The 21215-nt window shown below is 42.9% G+C and overlaps 1 protein-coding gene and 1 gene segment (V, D, J or C); one reads left to right on the plus strand and one right to left on the minus strand.

Moving 5' to 3' along the window:
- Window positions 1-7388: 7388 nt before the first annotated feature.
- Window positions 7389-13103, plus strand: LOC117058022 (vomeronasal type-2 receptor 26-like). Its single transcript, XM_033168892.1, has 4 exons — window positions 7389-8189; window positions 8902-9129; window positions 11375-11501; window positions 12202-13103. Exons 1-4 carry the CDS (start codon window positions 7389-7391, stop codon window positions 13101-13103), a joined length of 2058 nt encoding a protein of 685 aa, XP_033024783.1.
- Window positions 13104-18272: 5169 nt separating this feature from the next.
- Window positions 18273-18842, minus strand: LOC117058975. The segment is given in 2 exon segments: window positions 18273-18700; window positions 18797-18842. Coding segments are annotated over 2 exon segments (474 nt in total).
- Between the last annotated feature and the right edge of the window lie 2373 nt (window positions 18843-21215).

A 21215-nucleotide genomic window follows, 5' to 3' on the forward strand; every position in this document is an offset into this window, starting at 1 on the left:
GTGTCTTCTGTTTTCAGGTTGTTCATTTGCAGATAGAAGTTGGAGCTGTCTGTTGAGGCTGTGAATCGGCCTTGGACTGTAGGGGAATAATATTGACTGCTCCAAGATTTATAGTAGCGAACAAGCCATTCCAATCCTTTTCCTGGTTTTTGTCGTACCCAGCCCATAACATAGCTGTTAACATCAAACCCAGTGACTGCACAGGTGAGTTTGTGAGACTCTCCAGGTTTCTTCAGAACTGGATCCGACTGGGTCAGAACAATTTGTGTGAGGGTGCCTGGAATAGGAAGGCAGGAAAAAAGGTGAAATAGGAAAAGCAACAGCCCACAGTACATGAAACTCACAATGAATGAATTAAGGAATGAAAAATCCTCAACATACATGGGAAAGAAGCAGACAGGGCAATGAGCACTGGCAGTAAAGACAGCATAATGGTGGGATAGTCTGGATCAGAAAGAGACTTAATGTGCCGTTGCAGGAAGTCTGGGTTAGATGTGAGGCTTTGAAGGCTTAAGGGGGACACTCCTTTTTGCAGCTTTGCATAAATCAGTGAATATAAGAGGGGATGTGCCAATATAATATGGAACCATATCTCGTGTGCATTTATCAAGTGTGCATTTAAAGCATCTATGCCACGGATTACATAGAATGCTTATCAACAAAGGTATGAAACTCAATGGGTAACATAGGTAATTTACAAAAATGATTTTTTTAAAAAAAAGAACTGTAGATTTTGTTAAATAATGAAAAAAAACAACAATATATGTATCAGATTGGTTCAAATGGAATAAAGATTGAGACTAGTTCCATGCCAACCTAGCCGTTCGAAAGCACGTCAAAGTGCAAGCAGATAAATAGGTACCGCTCCAACGGGAAAGTAAATGGCGTTTCCATGCGCTGCTCTGGTTCGCCAGAAGTGGCTTAGTCATGCTGGCCACATGACCTGGAAGCTTTATGCTGGCTCCCTCGGCCAGTAAAGCGAGATGAGCGATGGGAACTAATGGCCAGGGGTACCTTTACCTTTACACCAGCTACTTTACCTTTACACCAGCTATAGATCCTCCCGTCTCAGTTTAGCCCCTTGGATTGTAGAGTAGTAGTATTTGCTCCCAACACTATAGTAGTGAAGAGGCCTTTCCAAGCCTTTTCCAGGATTTTGCTGGATGCAGTCCATATAATAGTGGTTAATATCAAATCCAGTGACAGCACAGGCCAGTTTATGGGATCCTTGAGGCTTCTTCAATACTAGATCTTACTTGGTCAGTACAACCTGTGTGAGGGCACCTGGAATGGGAACCGGGAAGATGAGATAGAAAAGGCAAGAGGCCCTAATTATGACATGAAAAGCACATTGGTTGAAGGAAAGAACAATATGTAAAACCATAAATACGTGAGAATGAAGCCACTAGTGCAGTGAGCATTGGTAATGAGCGTTCCCCACATCAAATGGGGTGCGCATGTTGCGAGGTTGCGGGAAGACCCGTTAAATCACGGTGGCAGCTCCTGGCAGTTGGTTTGGCTTCGCCTTCCCAGTTTGGGATACCTGTGGACTCCACCTACTCTAGCAGCCGCCCAATCCCGGCTGGGAGGTGTTGCCAGGGGGATTGGCCAGGTAGAGGGAGGGATTATGCAGTACACACAATAGAACTTGAGCCATACCTGGGAAGCAGCCGTTGGATTCAGAGCTTCCCCACCCTCCACTCCCTCAATTGACGCTTACTTTGCAGGTTTAACCACCTTTTCTGCAGCCACACAGCCACGCAGGCGCTGCTATGACAAGGTCGCTGTTGAAGGGCTGGAAAGGAATTTCCCTGCATTGGCAGGTTTCGCCTTTCCCGTAGCAATTCGTCACAACTTTGGCGGTTGCAGGCCTTGGGCGGAATCCTTTAGTCATTTACAGGATTGGGGGGCGTGAGGCGGTGACACCCGCCCCCATTGCAGTGGCGATAACAGGGTTCCCGTTAAAGGGGTCTCAGGGGGAGGTATTGACCAAACGCCGAGGGTCGTCACTGCCCTCCCCTTCCAGTGGCAGTGAACATAGGGGGGTGGGCTATCTGCTTGAACATATGTTCTCCAGACTAGCCCACTTCCCAATCATGCTGGATAACCCTGAAGGTACCCAGAACCCCAGCTGGGGGGCTGGGAAGGATAAACGCCCAATGCCTGAGCCAAGGTCTTCCTACATCTGAAATATTAATAAAGTTGTGGCCAATTTAATCCCATAGAACATTGTCATGAGTCATTATTTCCCTCAGGGGCTGCCCCGGGGTACGGGGGGACTTCGCCTGGCCATGCAATGAAGATGACACAGTGGCGTGATGGTCTGGCTCTTAAAGAGACTTAATGTGCCATTCCAGGCATTTTGTGTGAAGTGACAGGTGTGATGCTTTAAGGGCTGAAGTAAGAAGTCCAAGTTCTTGTGACTTTGCATAAATCAGTGAGCATAAGAAGGGAAATTATTAATATGGAATAATTATCATTGATCAGTAATTTATAACCTTTTAAAAAATGGACAGTAGACAGTGGTTTTTAAATTATAAAAAGAAGAATATATGTATCTGTCTATTCTAAGCTGCACTCATAAGACTGGGGTATGGAGAGCTCAACTGTCCCTTCAAAAGACCCATATAGTGTTGCGGTTGAACTTTATTTTTTATTTTTTTAATCACATTTCTGTCTTATTGGAAGCAACAGGAAATGAGTTGAGCTCCACCAGTTCCCAATCACTAGCTGTTGTTGTTGTTTGGGAGGTGTTAGGGGACTGGGAAGGTGTAGGATCCCTCTTCTCCATACCCCATGATGGAGGAGAAGGGGACTCTGACTTGGCATCAGCTTCTCTGAGGATGGAGAGTCAATTTTCCTTTGGAGAGGAAGGTCTGATTATTCCTAGGGCCCTTGGGATGCCTTCTAAAGGAGATTGCCTGAACACAAAAATTCAAAGGAAAGGATCCACAATCCTCCAGAGAGTTATATTTGTGTTGAAGTGAGTACAAATTCTATTAATCTTTGTCTTCAGTTAAAATAGCTACTTAGGGGGTAATCCTGTGACAAAGGCTACTAGGGTTAGCAAGTTAGGACATGGTGGATCTTCAGAGATGTTAAGTCCTCAACTCCAGTTCAGATGAAGATATTCTGATTTAATTTGATCATCTCCTCTCAGCAGAAGATGGCTGAGCTGCGACCAGTGTAAGTCCCCCCAAAAGTGACATGGCAGGGATGTGACTGGACACAGGGGACTTAAGTAACTCTGCTCAGCCCTGGCACATGAACTGGCGAAAAGGGTAGAACTGTCTCCAAGTACCACAAATATTTCACCAGAGGAGATAGCACTCTCACTGTGGCATATCTGATAGTCCACGCACAGGCAGGCTGCCAGCCTGCCTGCCAGGTAAAAAATTGGGGGCAAGCAGATAGGGACTGGTGAAGGAGACTGGGGACAAACCTGTATTGTGATGTTGAGTAAAATGAGAGTGATGTAAAAATTGAATTTTCAGAATAAAAAGTGACAATGACCTCTCCACACATCAAATGGGGGGTGCCTTTTGTGTGGTCGCGCACAGCCCCCCAGATCCCAGTGTAGCTCCCGGTAGTTTGGGCTGGCTTCGCCCTCCCAATGCTGGATACCTGGAGGTCTCCACCTACCTCAGCCAATCGCCCAATCCTGCCTGGGGAGGCATTGCCAGGGGATCAGCCAGGTAGGGGGAGGGACCGTCTTGCCCACACAATCTTACCGGAAAAGCATCAGTTGGCTCCAGAGCTTCTCCCACCCTACCCTCCCTCAGTTAAGTCTTCTTTTGCAGGTTAACCCCTTTTCCACAGGTATGCAGGCGCTGCTACATCATGGGTGCTGTTGAAGGGCCAGAAAGGAATTTCCCTGCATTGGCAGGTTTTGCCTTTCCCGTAGCAAAATGTCACAACTTTGGCAGTTTCAGACCTTGGGTGGAATCCTTTAGTCTATCTTCCTAAATGGGGGGGGGGGGCAAGAAGCGGTGACCCACGCCCTCCTTGCGGCAGTGATCCCAGGGTTCCCCGTTAAAGGGGTCTTGAGGTGAGGCATTGGCCATACGCCAAGAGGTTGTCATTGCTCTCCCCTGCGATGGGGGCAAAATGGGGGGCAGGCTCTCTGCCTGAACATATGTTCACCAGACCCAGCCCAATCCCCAAACATTCTGGATAACCCTGATGTCTCCCAGATCCCCAGCCGGGGACTGGGTACGAAAACGCCCAATGTCTGAGCCAAGGTCTCCCTACATCTGAAACTTAATAAAGTTGAGGCCAATTTTAATCCCATAGCATGTTGTCTTTAGTCATTATTCTGTCGCCTGTGGTTGGGGGGACTCCACCTGTCCATGCAAATGAAGATGGTAGACATAAGAAAAGTATAAAACAATTGTTTAACAAATGATAAACTACATGCCACCACTCCCCCCCCCCATTTTTTTTGGGGGGGGGGGGAGATTAAGAAAGAACAAGGAATCCACCCACCCACCCAAAGAGGACCAAAAAATCTAATCTATCCAAAGACCACCAGGATGAGTGGTCCTTTCAAGGTGAGTGAGTCAATCATTCTTTCATGGAAGTGAAAAATGCAGGAAAGTGTGATTGTTTGGCACCCTGGAAAACTATTCCCAGACAGTGTAAACTACTAGTTGGAGCACTCAGAATAAGACAGCTTTCTATGTTTCCTCGATTCTGTCCTGTAGGAAAATTTCAGGGTGCATCGTCTGGTGTGTGTGTGTGTGTGTGTGTGTGTGTGTGTGTGTGTGTGTGTAAAATGCAGTTCTGAAAATGCTTCACAGAGGTATATAATTAAAACATTTCTGGGTGGAAAGGCCATGTCAGTATTGTAGGTAGGAGACCAGATTACATATATGAAGAAAAAAAGAGAGACTCTCATATGTATAATTTTGTTGTTGTTCAGTCGTTCAGTCATGTCCGACTCTTCGTGACCCCATGGACTAGAGCACGCCAGGCACCCCTATCCTCCACTGCCTCCCGCAGTTTGGCCAAGCTAGTCGCTTCGAGAACACTGTCCAACCATCTCATCCTCTGTCATCCCCTTCTCCTTGTGCCCTCCATCTTTCCCAACATCTTGGATCACTGACTTGTCATGGCGAAGGGGCTTGAATAACTCAGGGATGCTATGAGCTATGCCATGCAGGGCCACCCAAGATGGACAGGTCATAGTGGAGAGTTTAGACTAAATGTGATCCACCTGGAGAAGGAACTGGCAAGCCACTCCAGTATCCCTGCCAAGAAAACTCCATGGACAAAGACAACAGGCATATGTGCAATATCCACAAGCAAATAACACCAAAATCAGTCAAGACATTGAGAGGAACCAAGGGAAGAGACACTTGACATTTCCTGTCTTAGAAAGGGGTTCAGAATTGTACCATTGCCAGTTCTAGGCCAAATATTCCATCCTTCTTTCTGTCTTCTCCTTTTGGTTGGGCTACTGGTTTTTTGTTTTTGTTTTTGGTTTTTTTTTTGCTGTGCTCACCTGAACCTCCATCCCAGTTACTGTTTCACTAAAAGAGGAGCAAAAAACATGTCATCCCTTAGAAAGCAAAATCCTTGTCAGGGGTAATTACCTCCTCTGTAATTATCTGGCTCACTGTCGTTCATTTTCCTTGGCAAATCTCCACCAACTTTCCAGAAGGGAGTAGGAAAAACAACCTAGAAGTAGATAAATAAATCCCTCCAGTTTTGTCACTGAGAAGTGGGGTTGAGGGCAAGAGGAAATCATCATTCCATCAGTTTTATTGCACAGTCCTGTTATAACATGTATCATCTGTTGTTGTTTTTACAACTGTATAGATATTAAGTTTAAAGGTGATATTCTTCTCTTCACCAGAGTCAGCTATATCCTGATGTGCATTGTTTGATTGTCCCTAGAGATGGTGAAGCATCCTGTCACAGAGTATATTTCTCCACTATCATGGCGTATCCATGCCACCCATTCCAGTCCCTTCCTAGGAGCCTGTCACACCCAACATCTGCATCTAGAGAAAATTGCTCTCGGATGGTGGTGTTAGTGGCATTTCTGCTTCTGCTGCCCCACATAGTAGATACCCTGAAATGCCCCCAAAATGACCCTCTTCCTGTTCCCCATGAATGGTATGAGCCTGGGGACCTCCTCATCGGCGGCATTTCTTCTCAGATCATCTTCTTTTTTCCTGAAGTGTCCTTCGAACACCATCCTTCTAATGATTTGGGCTTTGATCTTCCAAGGTAAGATACCTTCCTTCCATCCCAAATCAGGTAAGGCAGCTTAGAAATTGTAAGAAATAGAATCCTGAGAAGACACCTATAAGCAATATGTCAACACCAGCGCATATCTATTCAGTTATTTACATTTCATAAATCTTGTCCTTCAGTCCCAAATGGGGCATTGTGGTGTTGGAGGACAAATTGTCATTCATTATCCATGTCAATGTGATCCATCATTTTCATTTATTTTATCTCCTCCCCCACCCACGCACATTTCTTCCATCTTCCCCATAACCAACCCTCTTTTTCTATAGTTCTCAAGCATTGTTGAGTTTGTTCTGTTATATTCCCCCCTCAAAATGGCGGCCGGAACTTGATGGTCTTGCATAGCTGAATTAGATCGCTTTACAGAAAGCCTGAACAGAAATGTATTGTGACAAAACACATCCTTTTGCTTTAGAATTCCCCACTGTAATAAAATGTAACTCTCATTGCAGTGTAGTGACAAAGTCTTACCAGCATGCCTTGGCCTTGGCATTTGCTGTCAATGAGGTCAACAAGAACCCAAAAATCTTGCCCAACGTCACACTTGGGTTCCACATCTGTGACAGCTACTATGATGCAAGGATGACCTACCGGACCACTATGGACCAGCTCTTCAATTCACATAGATTTATCCCCAACTACAAATGTGGCACTCAGAAAAAACTCATAGCTGTCATTGGGGGAATGAGCTCTGATATCTCTTTCCACATGGCAGACATCTTAACTCTCTACAAGATTCCACAGGTAATATCTGTTCATGGAGAAGACATGCTCTCCTCTTGGTCGTCCTGTTACTGCCTTTGTGGTTCAGGAAGAGGCTGAAAGCGACTTGCAGAAAAACAAAGCCTTATTGGATATTGAAAAAGCAAGGCCCCAACTTTTCCAAGAGTAGGACCCCTTCTTTTGCATGTAATTAAATCCCTGAGCTATAAAAGCTTCTATAAGCACCTAGGACAGCTCTGGCACCACTTTCATTTCTGTGCAAAGATTTTTGAAAGGTAAGTGAGAGGGTTTTGCCCACCACAAATTGCAACCCATCTCTAAACTATCTGTACATTTTCTTTCAGCTCACATTCGGCTCATTTGCCCCAGAGGAAAGTAGCGCAAGAAATTTCCCTTCCTTTTACCGCATGGTCCCAAGCGAAGCCCATCAGTACAGTGGGATTATCCAGTTGCTTCAGCATTTTGGGTGGACCTGGGTTGGGCTTCTAGCTGCTGCTGGTGACAGCGGAGACCATTTCCTGCAGAACCTGGAGCCACTGCTTTCTCAGCATGGGATATGTTCAGCTTTCACAGAAAGGCTCCAGATACAAGGACGATTAATTTCCCTTGATATTCTGAGCGATATGGCATCAAACATTTATCATTCTTTCATGGATAGAAAAGCCACAGCAATTATTATCTATGGTGAAAGCATGACCCTTCTGTGGCTGAGCACTTTAGTGCCAATAGCAGATCTGGAATATAGAGGAAATATATCTGTTGGGAAGGTGTGGATTACAACAGCCCAGATTGATTTTTCAGTAACAGGCTTTATAACACGTCAGAATTTTCAAATATTCCAGGGGGCTATTTCTTTTGCTATACATGCAAGTGGACATCTAGGATTCCAAGCTTATCTTCATAACCTAAAACCTTATTGGGCACAAGGAGATGGTTTTCTCCAAGGGTTCTGGGAACAAGCATTTGGCTGTACATTTTCCAATCCCAGCATAGCACTGGAGGTTGATAGACCATGTATTGGACAGGAGAGGCTGGAGAGTCTTCCTGGACCTGTTTTTGAAATGGACATGACAGGTCACAGTTACAGTGTCTACAATGCTGTCTATGCTGTGGCACATGCTTTGCATTCCATGAACTCATCTACATTGAAATACAGAGTGATGGTGGGGAGGAAACGTTCTGAATTTCAAGATCTCCAGCCTTGGCAGGTAATGTTGTCACCACAGAATGGCTTCATTACCAGGAATGCATTCATACATAGAGAAAAAAGCATCAAAATATGTCCTCCTTGGATACCTGTAGAAATTATGCACACATTAATGATTGAGAAAGTCACAGGGGTTCACATTTCTACCTATACGTGGAGCATGGGAAAAGTGAGCTGCAAATTTCTACTCTTTCACCGCTGCAATAGTGTTACTTGCCTCACCCGCTCTGTCAGTGAGTAATTTGGGGGGGGGCTGCTTTGCACATCTCCCCAACCACCAAGCCACCCAATAGTGTGGGAAGACCTGATCACCTGTTATGTCAGCCATCTGGGAATGCTTTGCTTCATTGGGTGAGGATGGATATATAGCTGTTTTTCACCTATGGTGTACTAACTTGGAGCAAAGTCTTATTTGAAGGCCATTACCTCTACGTAGCTTCATCCCATGCAGATAGAATGTGAGTGGAAGGGGAAGAAGAAGGAAAACAACATTTGGTGAACATGCTAAGACATCTTGGACATCAGAGGATGGCTTCACCAAACCTTCTCCTGAAAGGACAGGAGACGAGAAGAGATGGGGACATGATCTATGCAGGGTCTTGGTGGCGCACTCATACTAAGCTTCAAGGTCTCGTTATTTATTTGATGTGGGCATACCTTTATCAGCACATCAGTTATATTAAACTAATGCCTCCTTTTCCTCTGTCAATTAGCTCCACCAATTTCTTCAAGGCACTTCATTTAACAATGCTGCTGGGGAAATAGTGACTTTTAATAATAAAGGGGAATTGCTTGCAGGATTCGATTTAACAAATATGGTCATATTTCCAAACACCTCTTTTCTTCGAGTAAAAGTTGGACAGGTGAATCCCAATGCCTTTGAGGGGAAAGAATTCACTGTCAATGAATCATCAATTGTGTGGAGCAGAAATTTTAACCAGGTTGTGTATTCTTGGGCATATTGGTGTGTGTGTGTGTGTGTGTGTGTGTGTGTGTGTGTGTTCCATGCAGCAGAATGGATGATATTGGGGCTGTATGCTTCCTTTGGTGAAGCCTACACAGGTGGTGCTGTGGGTTAAACCACAGAGCCTAGGGCTTGCTGATCAGAAGGTCAGCGGTTCAAATCCCTGCGACAGGGTGAGCTCCTGTTGCTTGGTCCCTGCTCCTGCCCACCTAGCAGTCCGAAAGCACATCAAAGTGCAAGAAGATAAATAGGTTCCACTCCAGCAGGAAGGTAAACAGCGTTTCTGTGCACTGCTCTGGTTTGCCAGAAGCGGCTTAGTCATGCTGGCCACATGACCCGGAAGCTGTACACCAGCTCTCTTGCCCAGTAATGCGAGATGAGCACCGCAACCCCAGATTCAGACACGACTGGACCTATTGGTCAGGGGTCCCTTTACCTTTACCTTTACAATGACTCTTACATTCCCATTATCACCTATCCCAATATCACATTTGTGTACTAAACAGCTCCAGTGCTGGTTCACAAAAATGTTAACATACAGAATGCAACCGATAATTCCACACATTAAATCACAACAGCAAAACTCAATCTAAAATCTGTATGAACACATAAAACAATTTAAGGACAACATGAAACTGTCCAAAGGAAACTTGCTGGGAAATGCTGAAGCACCAAAAGGGAGAAAACAATAAGGTATTCAAGAAGGTGTTTACCTGTTAATAGTGTTTGGGCAAAGCAAAACTCTTTGGAGAGGAGAATCAATAAGTGGGGTGCCACCAGCAAGTAGGCCCTCTCCTCTGCTTCATTTCATTAGCTGGGACAGGGTCATGGGAAAGGGCCTGCAAAGAATGATTATCTAAGCAACCTGGAGAGAAAAAAGTAGGGCTTTAACAGTTAAACACTGAAAATGGATTCTGAATAGCTCTAACAAGATCAGTCTGTATCAATAAAATGTGAAACTGCCAAGATCATGATACTATTTTGCAAATTTATGGTGTGACCACACTAAGAATATTGTGTGCATTTTTAATGCCTGTGGAGCCTTATTTGCCCCTACAGGTTCCCATGGTTGCGCCCGGTGAGAAAACATGGGAGCATAAAGACACCTGAGGCTGCTGGCTTCAGAGAGAGAAAGATTTATTTCCTGCATGCAGAGGTACTTCGGTGTTTAGATAGCCAAGCAAGTACAAAACTAGTCAATTTTCAGACAGTTCTTATAGACAGTTCCCTGGCTCTTCCTCTTGTCCATATAAGGAACATTTCCTGTTGTACATTTCCTGTTGTACATATAAGGGGAAAGGACATATAAGGCAAAAGGACATTTAGCCCTGAGTTGGTTCATGCGCACTCCAGCAAGGCCACCCTATCTCTGACCTAGGCAACAGTTCCTCTCTGTACAAGGACAGTTACTCTCTGTGTTATCTCCAGACACTTAATAAGGCAAAGCTTGCAGATCAAAGTTCACAGCTTTTACAGAGATGTTTCATACAGAAAAGCTTAAAAAGTTCTTTTATACTTCTGGACTAACAATACATTCAGGTAAATATTTACAGGTTAGCTAATTAACTCCTTCCACCTGTAGTGATGGCTACCCATTTGGATAGTTTGAAGTGTGTTTAGACATATTCATGGAGGATGTGACTTTCAAGCTGCTGAAGATGTTGGCTATGTTCTACTAACAGTGTTAGAAGCAGTGTGCCTCCGGATCTATGCCACTGTGAATAAAAAATGAGGAGAGTGTTGTTGGATCCAGTTCTTGCTTGTGGGCTTCCCATGGGCATCCAAGTGGCTACCATGCAAACATGATGCTGGTCTAGATGGGACTTTGACCTGACCTTGCATGACTCTTATTAAGTGAAAAATATATTTGTTGCTCACAACTATTTTGTACAGAAGTGAAGCATTCATGAATAATAAAATTTTGTTGGCCTGTGGGAGAGTCTGAAGAAAGTTGTTTATGGTCACCAACAAGCTGGTCAAAACAGTTCCGATTGAGTTAAGTACCTGTGGAGCAGTTAATGTCATTGCTTTAATTGTTAGGTTGCCTTCGACCAATACAATTCTGCAAAAATGGCATTTGTCATGATTAGGAAAGAACTAGCTAACTCATGCCATCTGCCATGTTTTGCATTCTTCTATGCTGACTGATCAATTGTTTCTTTGTATAGCAGTTATTGAACAAAAGCATTCTGAATTTATCCGATTGACTTGTTTATTGATAGGTACCTCCCCTTTCTGTATGCAGTGACTCCTGCCCCCCTGGCTATCAGAAGAAAAAGAATGAGGGGGAGAAATTTTGTTGCTATGACTGTACTCAGTGCGCAGAAGGGAAGATTTCACACCAAAAGGGTGGGTGATGTATTGCTGCAAATATGACCAGTATAAATGGAGATAAAATTTCATGCAATATATCTTACAGGTAAAACATTAATGGAATCTTGGGATTTCCATAGGTCTAGGTTTGTTTACACAGTCCAGAGTCATCAAGTGATGATTTTTTTTTATTTTATTTTTATTTTTATAAAAGCTATGGTAAATGCATGTGTGAACCATCCCTTTGCTGAAGAACTGGGAACTTGGCTGTACCAAGGATAATAAATGACTCAAAATTGTATTTCCCTGTATTTTCCTTTATACAGTACGAATATGCGTTGTCTTAAAAAAAAAAAAAAAGCTTTCCAATCCCTTTAAAAGAGATGGATGAATCTTAAAATCAGTTTGGCACATCACATCAGTCTCAAATTATTATTTTTCCCTAACATTTTATAAGCAAAATTGGTGCATGTGTGTGTAGTATTTATGTTTGATATTTTAGTGATATTTTCCTCTGTTACGTGGAAATGTTAATTAACATAGATGCAGATGGTGAACAAGGATAAGCAGAAGAATAGTTAGATAATACTAAAATGCCTTTCTTCAAGACCAGCTCTCACACTGGGAAACTAATGGTCAGAGAATGCCAGGTCAAAGATCCCTGGGACAAAAGGAAAACATCAGTCAACAATAGAATAAGCATGGTTATGTGACCAACATTTTTTTCTCCCTTCAGACATGGATGACTGTTTCAGATGCCCAGAAAATGAGTATCCGAACAAAGATCAAGAAAGATGCGTCCCCAAGATTATAAATTTTCTCTCTTTAGAAGAACCTTTGGGGATCAGTTTTGCTGTGGTTGCTGCTTTTTTAGCATCGATCACAGCTTTAGTGCTTGCGATTTTTATTAAACACAAAGATACTCCCATAGTCAAAGCCAACAACCAGGATGTCACCTATACCCTGATCACCTCTCTGTTGCTCTGCTTTCTCTGCTCATTGTTGTTTCTCGGACAACCAAGTAAGGTGACCTGCTTTCTCCGTCAATCTGCTTTCGGCACCATCTTCTCAGTTGCTGTTTCCTGTGTGTTGGCCAAAACTGTCACTGTGGTTCTCGCTTTCATGGCTACCAAACCAGGTTCCAACATGAGGAAGTGGGTGGGTAAAAGACTGACCAACTCCATTGTCTTCTCCTGCTCTCTTATTCAAGCAGGTATCTGTGTTGTGTGGGTCGCTATGTCTCCCCCATTCCCAGACTTTGACATGGTATCATTCACCAAAATCATAGTAGCAAAATGCAATGAAGGTTCTGTCACCATGTTTTATCTTGTCCTGGGCTACCTGGGACTGTTGTCTATCATTAGTTTCACGGTGGCTTTTCTAGCAAGGAAACTGCCAGACACTTTCAATGAAGCCAAGTTCATCACCTTCAGCATGTTGATGTTTTGCAGTGTTTGGTTGTCATTTGTCCCAACCTACCTGAGCACCAAAGGGAAATACATGGTGGCTGTGGAGCTCTTCTCTATATTGGCCTCCAGTGCTGGGCTACTGGGTTGTATATTTTTCCCAAAATGCTACATTATGCTGCTAAGGCCTGACATGAACAGCAGGGAACAGCTAATAAAGAGGAAAAAATAGAGCATCAACTGCCCTTTTATATATATTTCCAATGTGGTATTAATGGAATGGATATCATGGGCTTATCGAAAACTTCACCTTGGGTTTTTACTATATATGCTAATAGATTTTGTTTTGTTCATACATCCTAAGCAAACTAAACCAATATGCGAAAAGTTTATATAACTGAGAAGTGAAGAATAAAACCTTTGGTTTATTCGTGTTCAGAAAGCCATTTATTTTCTTTTTGTTCTGATGTTCTACTTCAGGAAGTTCAAATTAGATAGTTGGTGCTTTTCTCTGGGTTTCTAATATTGCTTTTGCACCAGTTGCATTATGGAACTGCAGCTTTTTGATAAATATACAACCATGCCATGCTAAATTTCATTCATGCCATTGTGACACAACATCAGATATCATGGGATACCACCATTTAAGTGCATGCGAGGTTCTGTTGCCTTATGATTCAATCATGAAAGTGGCAAGAAGAAGAAAAGTGGTATTTCAGAATGCTTCCCCAAATTTCATCACATTATGTAATCCATTAAAAGAGTGGGGAAATCATAGTTCAAATCTGCCACACTCTTCTGAGCTAACAGAGTTGCAAACACACATTTCATTGAAGCAATTAATAAAGGAATGAGTACTAAACATCAACAAGATTCTGATAGATTACCAGAATTGAATTTTACACTGTATAAAAAATTGGAACACAGTAGGGAAATGAATTGCTTGAGAAATAAAATAAAGTGGTGTCTACATGCAGCCTAGGATTTCTCTGAGCATTCTATTTTGAACAATAGGCATGCCTCTTTTGCGTCAACAAAATCAATACAATTTATATTCCTTCTCCAAACTTCTTCATATAGAATTTTGTGGTTGCAGCTGGACCAGCCCAGACAGCTGGCAAAGGAAGGTTTTTGTCTGGCTTCAGATTCACTTCCTTTCACTGTGTCTCTTGCACAGTAATAAACAGCAGTGTCCTCTGATTTCAAGCTATTCATTTGTAGATACAGCATGTTTGAAGGGTTGTCTCTGGAGATGGTGAAGCGCCCTTTCACTGAGTCAGCGTAATATTGTGAGCCACCACCACTGTTTATACTTGAAACCCAATCCAGTCCCTTTCCAGGAGCCTGTCGCACCCAGCTCATCCAGTAGTTGCTGAAAGTGAATCCAGAAGCTTGACAGGAGAGGCGGAGGGACTCTCCAGGCCTTTTGACATCCCCTCCAGACTCTACCAGCTGGACTGCTGACTGGACACCTAGAAAGGGGGGAAAGCCATATTTAAAACATCTGCTACTTATGAAGCCCTAGAATATACTAGACATCTTTGTACAAAGCAGGAATAAAATTACCTCCCAAAACTGCTGAAAGAAAAACAAATTGAAGCCAAAGTGTCATGTTTGTCTCCCTCTTTTGCTCTGAGAGGAATTGACTGGAAAGTGGTTAAGCAGTTCTACCTCTGGCTGTAGGCTGGGCAGAGAGTGTGTTGCTGCTTTAAACAGGAAGCTGCCTCTGTATTTACATGCAGCTCAGGATAAAAGAGCAACACACGCCTTTGACTGAGCAGATCTTTTTAGCCTTATACCAAACACACGACTTGCAGACCCTATTTTCCAGGGACAGTCCAAGTTTTCCAAAGACATCCCGGCACCTGATTTGATCCCAGAATGTCCCACTTTTCTTTAGGACATGCCTATTTTCATCAGAGAAATGTTGGAAAGTGTAGACTTGGGACCAGGGTGGAAGTCTTGTTAGAATAAAATTATCAGCCCAAACAAAAAAGGAGTTGCTGCTTGGCACCCGCCATACCTGTTGTTTTTTAATGGGATCCCGATACAGCATCTCAACATCCCCCATCAGATCAACATTTATTTATTTATTTATTTATTTATTTATAAAAATTTAAATACTGCCCTTCATCAAAATATCTCAGGATGGTTCACAAGACAGAAGCACAAATAAATTGTCAAAACAGAAGTAACAGAACAGTGACCCTCCCTTCCCACAAACATCTAAAGGCTGCAAAACACATCTAAAAGGCTGGTTGAAGCCAATGTGAATCATCCTGTGATTTTCAGGTGAGGGGCAGTGTACAAATTTGATGTCACTAATAAAAAAATAAAAATGAGAGTGATCTTGATTTATCCCACCTATCCCACCTATGCTCAATTCTAAGTGTTCAGGCATAATGTCATAAAATGGTCTTGTTTTATTTCCAACCAAATTAACATGGCTGTCCCCTTGTGTCAATAACACTGATACTTTGCCAGGTTAAGTCCTACCTTGCTTCACATGCACACAAAGCAGGAGGGTGGGACTGCAAAGTTGGTAACAGGGACACTCTGGATCAGGCATCCTCAAACTGCGGCCCTCCAGATGTTTTGGCCTACAACTCCCATGATCCCTAGCTAACAGGACCAGTGGTGAGGGATGATGGGAATTATAGTCCAAAACATCTGGAGGGCCAAAGTAGTATATTTCTCCAGTATCATAGCGTATCCATGCCACCCATTGCAGTCCCTTCCCAGTAGCCTGTCACACCCAGCTCATCCAGGAGATGCTGAAGGTGAATCCAGAACCTCGACAGGAGAGGCGGAGAGACTCTCCAGGTATTTTGGTGTCGCCTCCTGACACCTCCAGTTGGTACTGTGATTGAATACCTGTAAAGCAAGAGATATTATAAACCTCTAATCTTATTGATTAATGTCTAAGTGTGCCCTTGCATGGCGGAGGAAAATTAATAGTAATATTGACCTCTGAAGACTGCCAGGAAACATACTAATTGAAGTAAAGGAATCATTCCTTTTTCTTGCTTTGGGAAAAGTTGCTTGGAATGGGATGTCAATCACACAGCGCTTGTGGTTCTGGATGGAGCTGGGGCTCAAAGAGTGTTATGACCCGGTGGAGCAGGAAGCTGTCCCTCCATTTACATACAGGTCAGGATAAAAAGAGAAACACTTTAGCAACACTTGTTCTTTGCATATACACAGTAGACGCAGCTTGAGAGATAGTGGACCTGTAATTATGGGAAGGAATGTGGCTGGAAAAATGGATTCAGAGTATGAGGCAGGAAGGCAGATTCAGCTTAAATGTTCAGTGTTATATATACACACAGAGACACAATGGTAAGATGCATTGTAGTGCTATTAATTCTATTTCTATGATTTCTGATTGTGCATCTACAGATATGAATTAGCATTGTTTTAACACAGATTTATACGACACTTTCTTTGTGTCAGAGCTGGAAATTATGGAATAGAATAGCAATTCTGTCTAGTATATACATTGGGAAATGATACTGAGGTGGTTTTCTTGCTTCTGAATAGAAAGTTATGAAAATGTCTCTTGGGGAATCAAACTCTAAAGCAGCCAGTGAAGTTGAGGCAGCTGAGGAAAAAATACTCAGCTTCACAGCTGTAACCACAAAACACCACACAAAGCTTTATTTCAGACTTTATTTCAGTTGTGGTCCATGACTTCTTGCTCTTTAAATCACTGCTGCCCCCTTGTGAGAAACAGAAAGAATTTTAAGAGATGCTTCTACACTTCACCACAGTAACGGTTGCTTCTGCCTTTTGTACAGTTTCTCCTTTGGTGTTTCTCACAGTGTCTTCCGCAGGCACAATAATACATAGCCGTGTCTGCAGCTGTGACAGATCTCAGCTCCAGATTGTATGTATTTCGGGATTCATCGGCAGTCAGGGTGATTCGGCCTTGGAGTAATGGGTTGTAGTATAATCTCCATTTGCTGCTAAATCAGTCTATCTGGCCCATCCATTCCAGTCCTTTTCCTGGAGTCTGTCGGACCCATTCCCGGTAATTTTTTTTGGACAGAATCCCCAGAGACAGTGCAGGTTAGTCTCAGGGACCTTTCAGGATTCACAATTCCTGGTCCAGATTCCAGAAGTTGGACTGTGCAGTGGACATCTAAAGTAAACAACAAGAGTTTGGTTACCTTGTAATTTATCCAACTGTAACATTTGATTTTTTTAATGTTTACTTGGAAGATACTCACACTGGCACTGCTAACAGAAAAAAGAAAGAAAGGAGGTCTTCATTGTTTGCAGAGAGAAACTCTTTCCTCTGGATTGACAACTAATTTGGTCCAGCTGAGCATTTGAAGACTTGGTGTGGGTGGAACTATTTAAATAGAAAGCTTTTTGGGATAGGGAATTGCATCAACTTTGCATCTAGTTGTGGGAATCAGATAAAGAGAGATGATCTAAACTGAGAATATGCTCAGAGCACTGCTACCACCAGCGGGAAGTGGGTCTGTCATTTAAAGAAGCCTTGTGGGCTACACACACCCTTTCATTGGTCCTTGATTTCCCACGACCAGAAAGCAGCAGGAATAAATATTTTTACAAGCCCTCAACTTGGCTGGGGCCACACTCTGCCAATGTGCGCTATCCTGTGACTTTAGGATGTGTGCCGTGTAGAAATTTGATATCAGTATGTGTGTGTGTGTGTGTGTGTGTGTGTGTGTGTGTGTGTGTATATATATATATATATATATATATATATATATATATATATATATATATATATATATATATATATGAAAGTAATCCTGATTGATTCCAGCTGTGCTCAAGTCTCTGAGTTCAGGCATCATGTCAGGAAACGGTCTGCTTTATTGCCAACCAAATTAACATGACTTGCCCCATGTGTCCATTACACTGATTTTCTGCCAGGAACAGTAAGTCCTACACTGTTTTATATACACACAGAACTGGAAGGTGGGACTGCCAAGTTGGAAAGAGGGACAGTCTGGGGGGCAAAGTGGACTTAAACAGTCCATCTTTATCCCCACCGAAACTGGCTAACATGATGTTTCAGAATTCTTCCCCAAATTCCATCACATTATGTAAGCCATTAAAACAGTAGGGAAATCATAGCTCAAATCTGCCACAATCTTCTGAGCTAACAGAGTTGCAAACACACAAACACACATTACATGGAAGCAATTAATATAGGAATGAGTGCTAAACTTCAACAAGATTGCCAGAAATGAATTTTACATTGTATAAAAGATCACATAAGAAGTGGAACCTGGTCGGAAATGAATCGCTGGGGGAAAGAGAATAAAGTGATGTCTGCATGCAGCCTAGGCTTTCACTGAGCATTGCATTTTGAACACAAGACATGGTGCCGCATTTCTGTCAACAAAATCAAGAGAATTTATCTTCAATATATCTTCCTTCTCCAAACTTCTTCATTTAGTTCTTTGTGGTTGCAGCTGAACCAGTCCAGACGGCTGGCAAAGGAAGGTTTTTGTCTGGCTTCAGCTTCACTTCCTTTCACTGTGTCTCTTGCACAGTAATAAACAGCGGTGTCCTCCGATTTCAAGTTGTTCATTTGTAGATACAGCATGTTTGAAGGGTTGTCCCGGGAGATGGTGAAGCGCCCTTTCACAGAGTTCTCATAGTATATTTCTCTACTATCATAGCGTATATTTGCAACCCATTCCAGTCCCTTCCCAGGAGCCTGTCGCACCCAGCTCATCCAGTAGTCACTGAAGGTGAATCCAGAACCTCGACAGGAGAGGCGGAGGGTCTCTCCAGGCCTTTTAATGTCTCCTCCAGACTCTACCAACTGGACTGCTGACTGGACACCTAGAAAGGGGGGGAGAAGTCATATTTAAAAGATCTGCTACATATGAAGCCCTAGAATATACTACTCATGTTTGTTTAAAGCAGGAATAAAATTACCTCCCAAAACTGCTGAAAGAAAAACAAATTGAAGCCAAAGTGTCATGTTTGTCTCCCCCTTTCGCTCTCAGAGGAACTGACTGGAAAGTGGTTAAGCAGTTCTACGTCTGGCTGTAGGCTGGGCAGAGAGTGTGCTGCTGCTTTAAACAGGAAGCTGCCTCTGCATTTACATGCAGCTCAGGATAAAAGAACAACACATGCCTTTGACTGAGCAGATTTGTTTAGCCTTATACCAAACACATGACTTGCAGAACCTAATTTTCTATCTATTTATTTTTAAAATTTTATCTACTGCCCTTCATCAAAATATCTCAGGATGGTTCAAAAGATAGAAGCACAAATAAATAGTCAAAATAGAAGTAACAAAACAGTAAACCCCCTCCCTCCCACAAACACATCCAAAAGTTCTAGAATATCAATTACTCAGGGAACTGGTTGAAGCCAATATGAGCCATCCTGTGATTTTCAGGTGAGGGGCGGCTTAGAAGTTTGATATCACTACTAAAAAAATAAAAATGAGACTGATCTTGATTTATCCCAGCTATGCTCCATTCTGAGTGTTCAGGCGTCATGTCAGGAAATGGTTTGTTTTATTTCCAGCCAAATAAACTTGGATGTCCCCTTGTGTCCATTACACTTATAGTCTGCCAGGAACAGTAAATCCTTCACTTCTTCGTATACACACAAACCAGGAAGGTGGGAGAGCAAAGTTGGAAACAGGGACACTCTGGAGCAAAGTGGATTGAAACAGTCCACCTCTCTCTCCCCAAAACTGGTTAACATGCTGCTGCAACATTTGTCTCCCTACCATGTCAATTTGCCTCACCTCACCTAGGAACAGATGCACTCTGTATGCCCACCTGCACTTTCCCCCTTCGTGCTCAAGGGGAATAGAGGTGGCATTGCCTGCATCTCCTGCTGGGCTTTCTGGAAGATTCTGACTAATCAATATGGGGGAAAGAAGCCTGAATTAGGTGGACCTTTGGTCTGAAAAGTCCAAATATCTTTTAATGTCCTGACTCATGTCACTGCTCCTCATTCCTACCGTCAGTTGTGTCCTACATTAACAAATTGGAGCACTGCTTTGAGCAAGAAGAGGCTGTTTTTGCCAGACTTCCTCTCACTGTGTAATCTGGCACAGTAATACATAGCCGTGTCCTCTGGCTTCAGATTGTTCATTTGCAGATACAGCTTGGCTGATGGGTTGTCCCTGGAGATGGTGAAGCGTCCTCTCACGGAGTTGTCATAGTATATTTCTCCACTGTCATAGCGTATCCATGCCACCCATTCCAGTCCCTTCCCAGGAGCCTGTCGCACCCAACACATCCAGTACACACTGAAGGGGAAGCCGGAGGCTCGGCAAGAGAGGCGAAGAGACTCTCCAGGTCTTTTGGTGTCGCCTCCTGACACCTCCAGTTGGTACTGTGATTGAATACCTGTAAAATAAGAAATATTATAAACCTCTAATCTTATTGATTAATGTCTAAGTGTGTCCTTGCATCCCGGAGGAAAATTAATCGTAATATTGACCTGTGAAGACTGCCAGGAAGCAAACTAATTGAAGTAAAGGAATCATTCCTTTGGCTTGCTTTGGGAAAAGTTGCTTGGAATGGGATGTCAATCACACAGTGCTTGTGGTTCTGGATGGAGCTGGGGCTCAAAGAGTGTTATGACACAATGGAACAGGAAGTTGCCCCTGCATTTACATACAGCTCAGGATAAAAAGAGAAACACATTAGCAACTCTTCTTCTTTGCATATTCACAGTAGACAGAGCTTGAGAGATAGTGGACCTGTATTTATGGGGAGGAATGTGACTGGAAATATGGATTCAGAGTATGAGGCAGGAAGGCATATTCAGCTTAAAATTTCAGTGTGATATATATATATATATATATATATATATATATATATATATATATATATACACACACACACACACACACACACACACACACACACACACACACATACATACATACATACACAGACACAGTGGTAAGATGCACTGTAGTGCTATTAATTCTATTTCTATGATTTCTGATTGTGCATCTATAGATATGAATTAGCATAGTTTTAACACAAGATTTTAGAGTTTTGTACGCCCCTTTCTGTGTGTCACAGAGCTGGAGAGTATGGAATAGATTATCAATTCTGTCTAGTCTATACATTGGGAAATGATGGTGAGGTGGTTTTCTTGGTTCTGAATTGAAAGTTATGAAAATGTCTCTTGGGGAATCAAACTCTAATGCAGCCAGTGACGTCGAGGCAGCTGAGGAAAAAATACTCAGCTTCACAGCTGTAACCACAAAACACCACACAAGGCTTTATTTCACACTTTATTTCAGTTGTGGTCAATGGCTTCTTGGTCTTCAAATCTATGCTGCCCCCTTGTGAGAAACAGAAAGAATTTTAGGAGA

Source organism: Lacerta agilis, chromosome 14 (assembly GCF_009819535.1).
Source record: "Lacerta agilis isolate rLacAgi1 chromosome 14, rLacAgi1.pri, whole genome shotgun sequence".
Lineage (NCBI taxonomy): Eukaryota > Metazoa > Chordata > Lepidosauria > Squamata > Lacertidae > Lacerta > Lacerta agilis.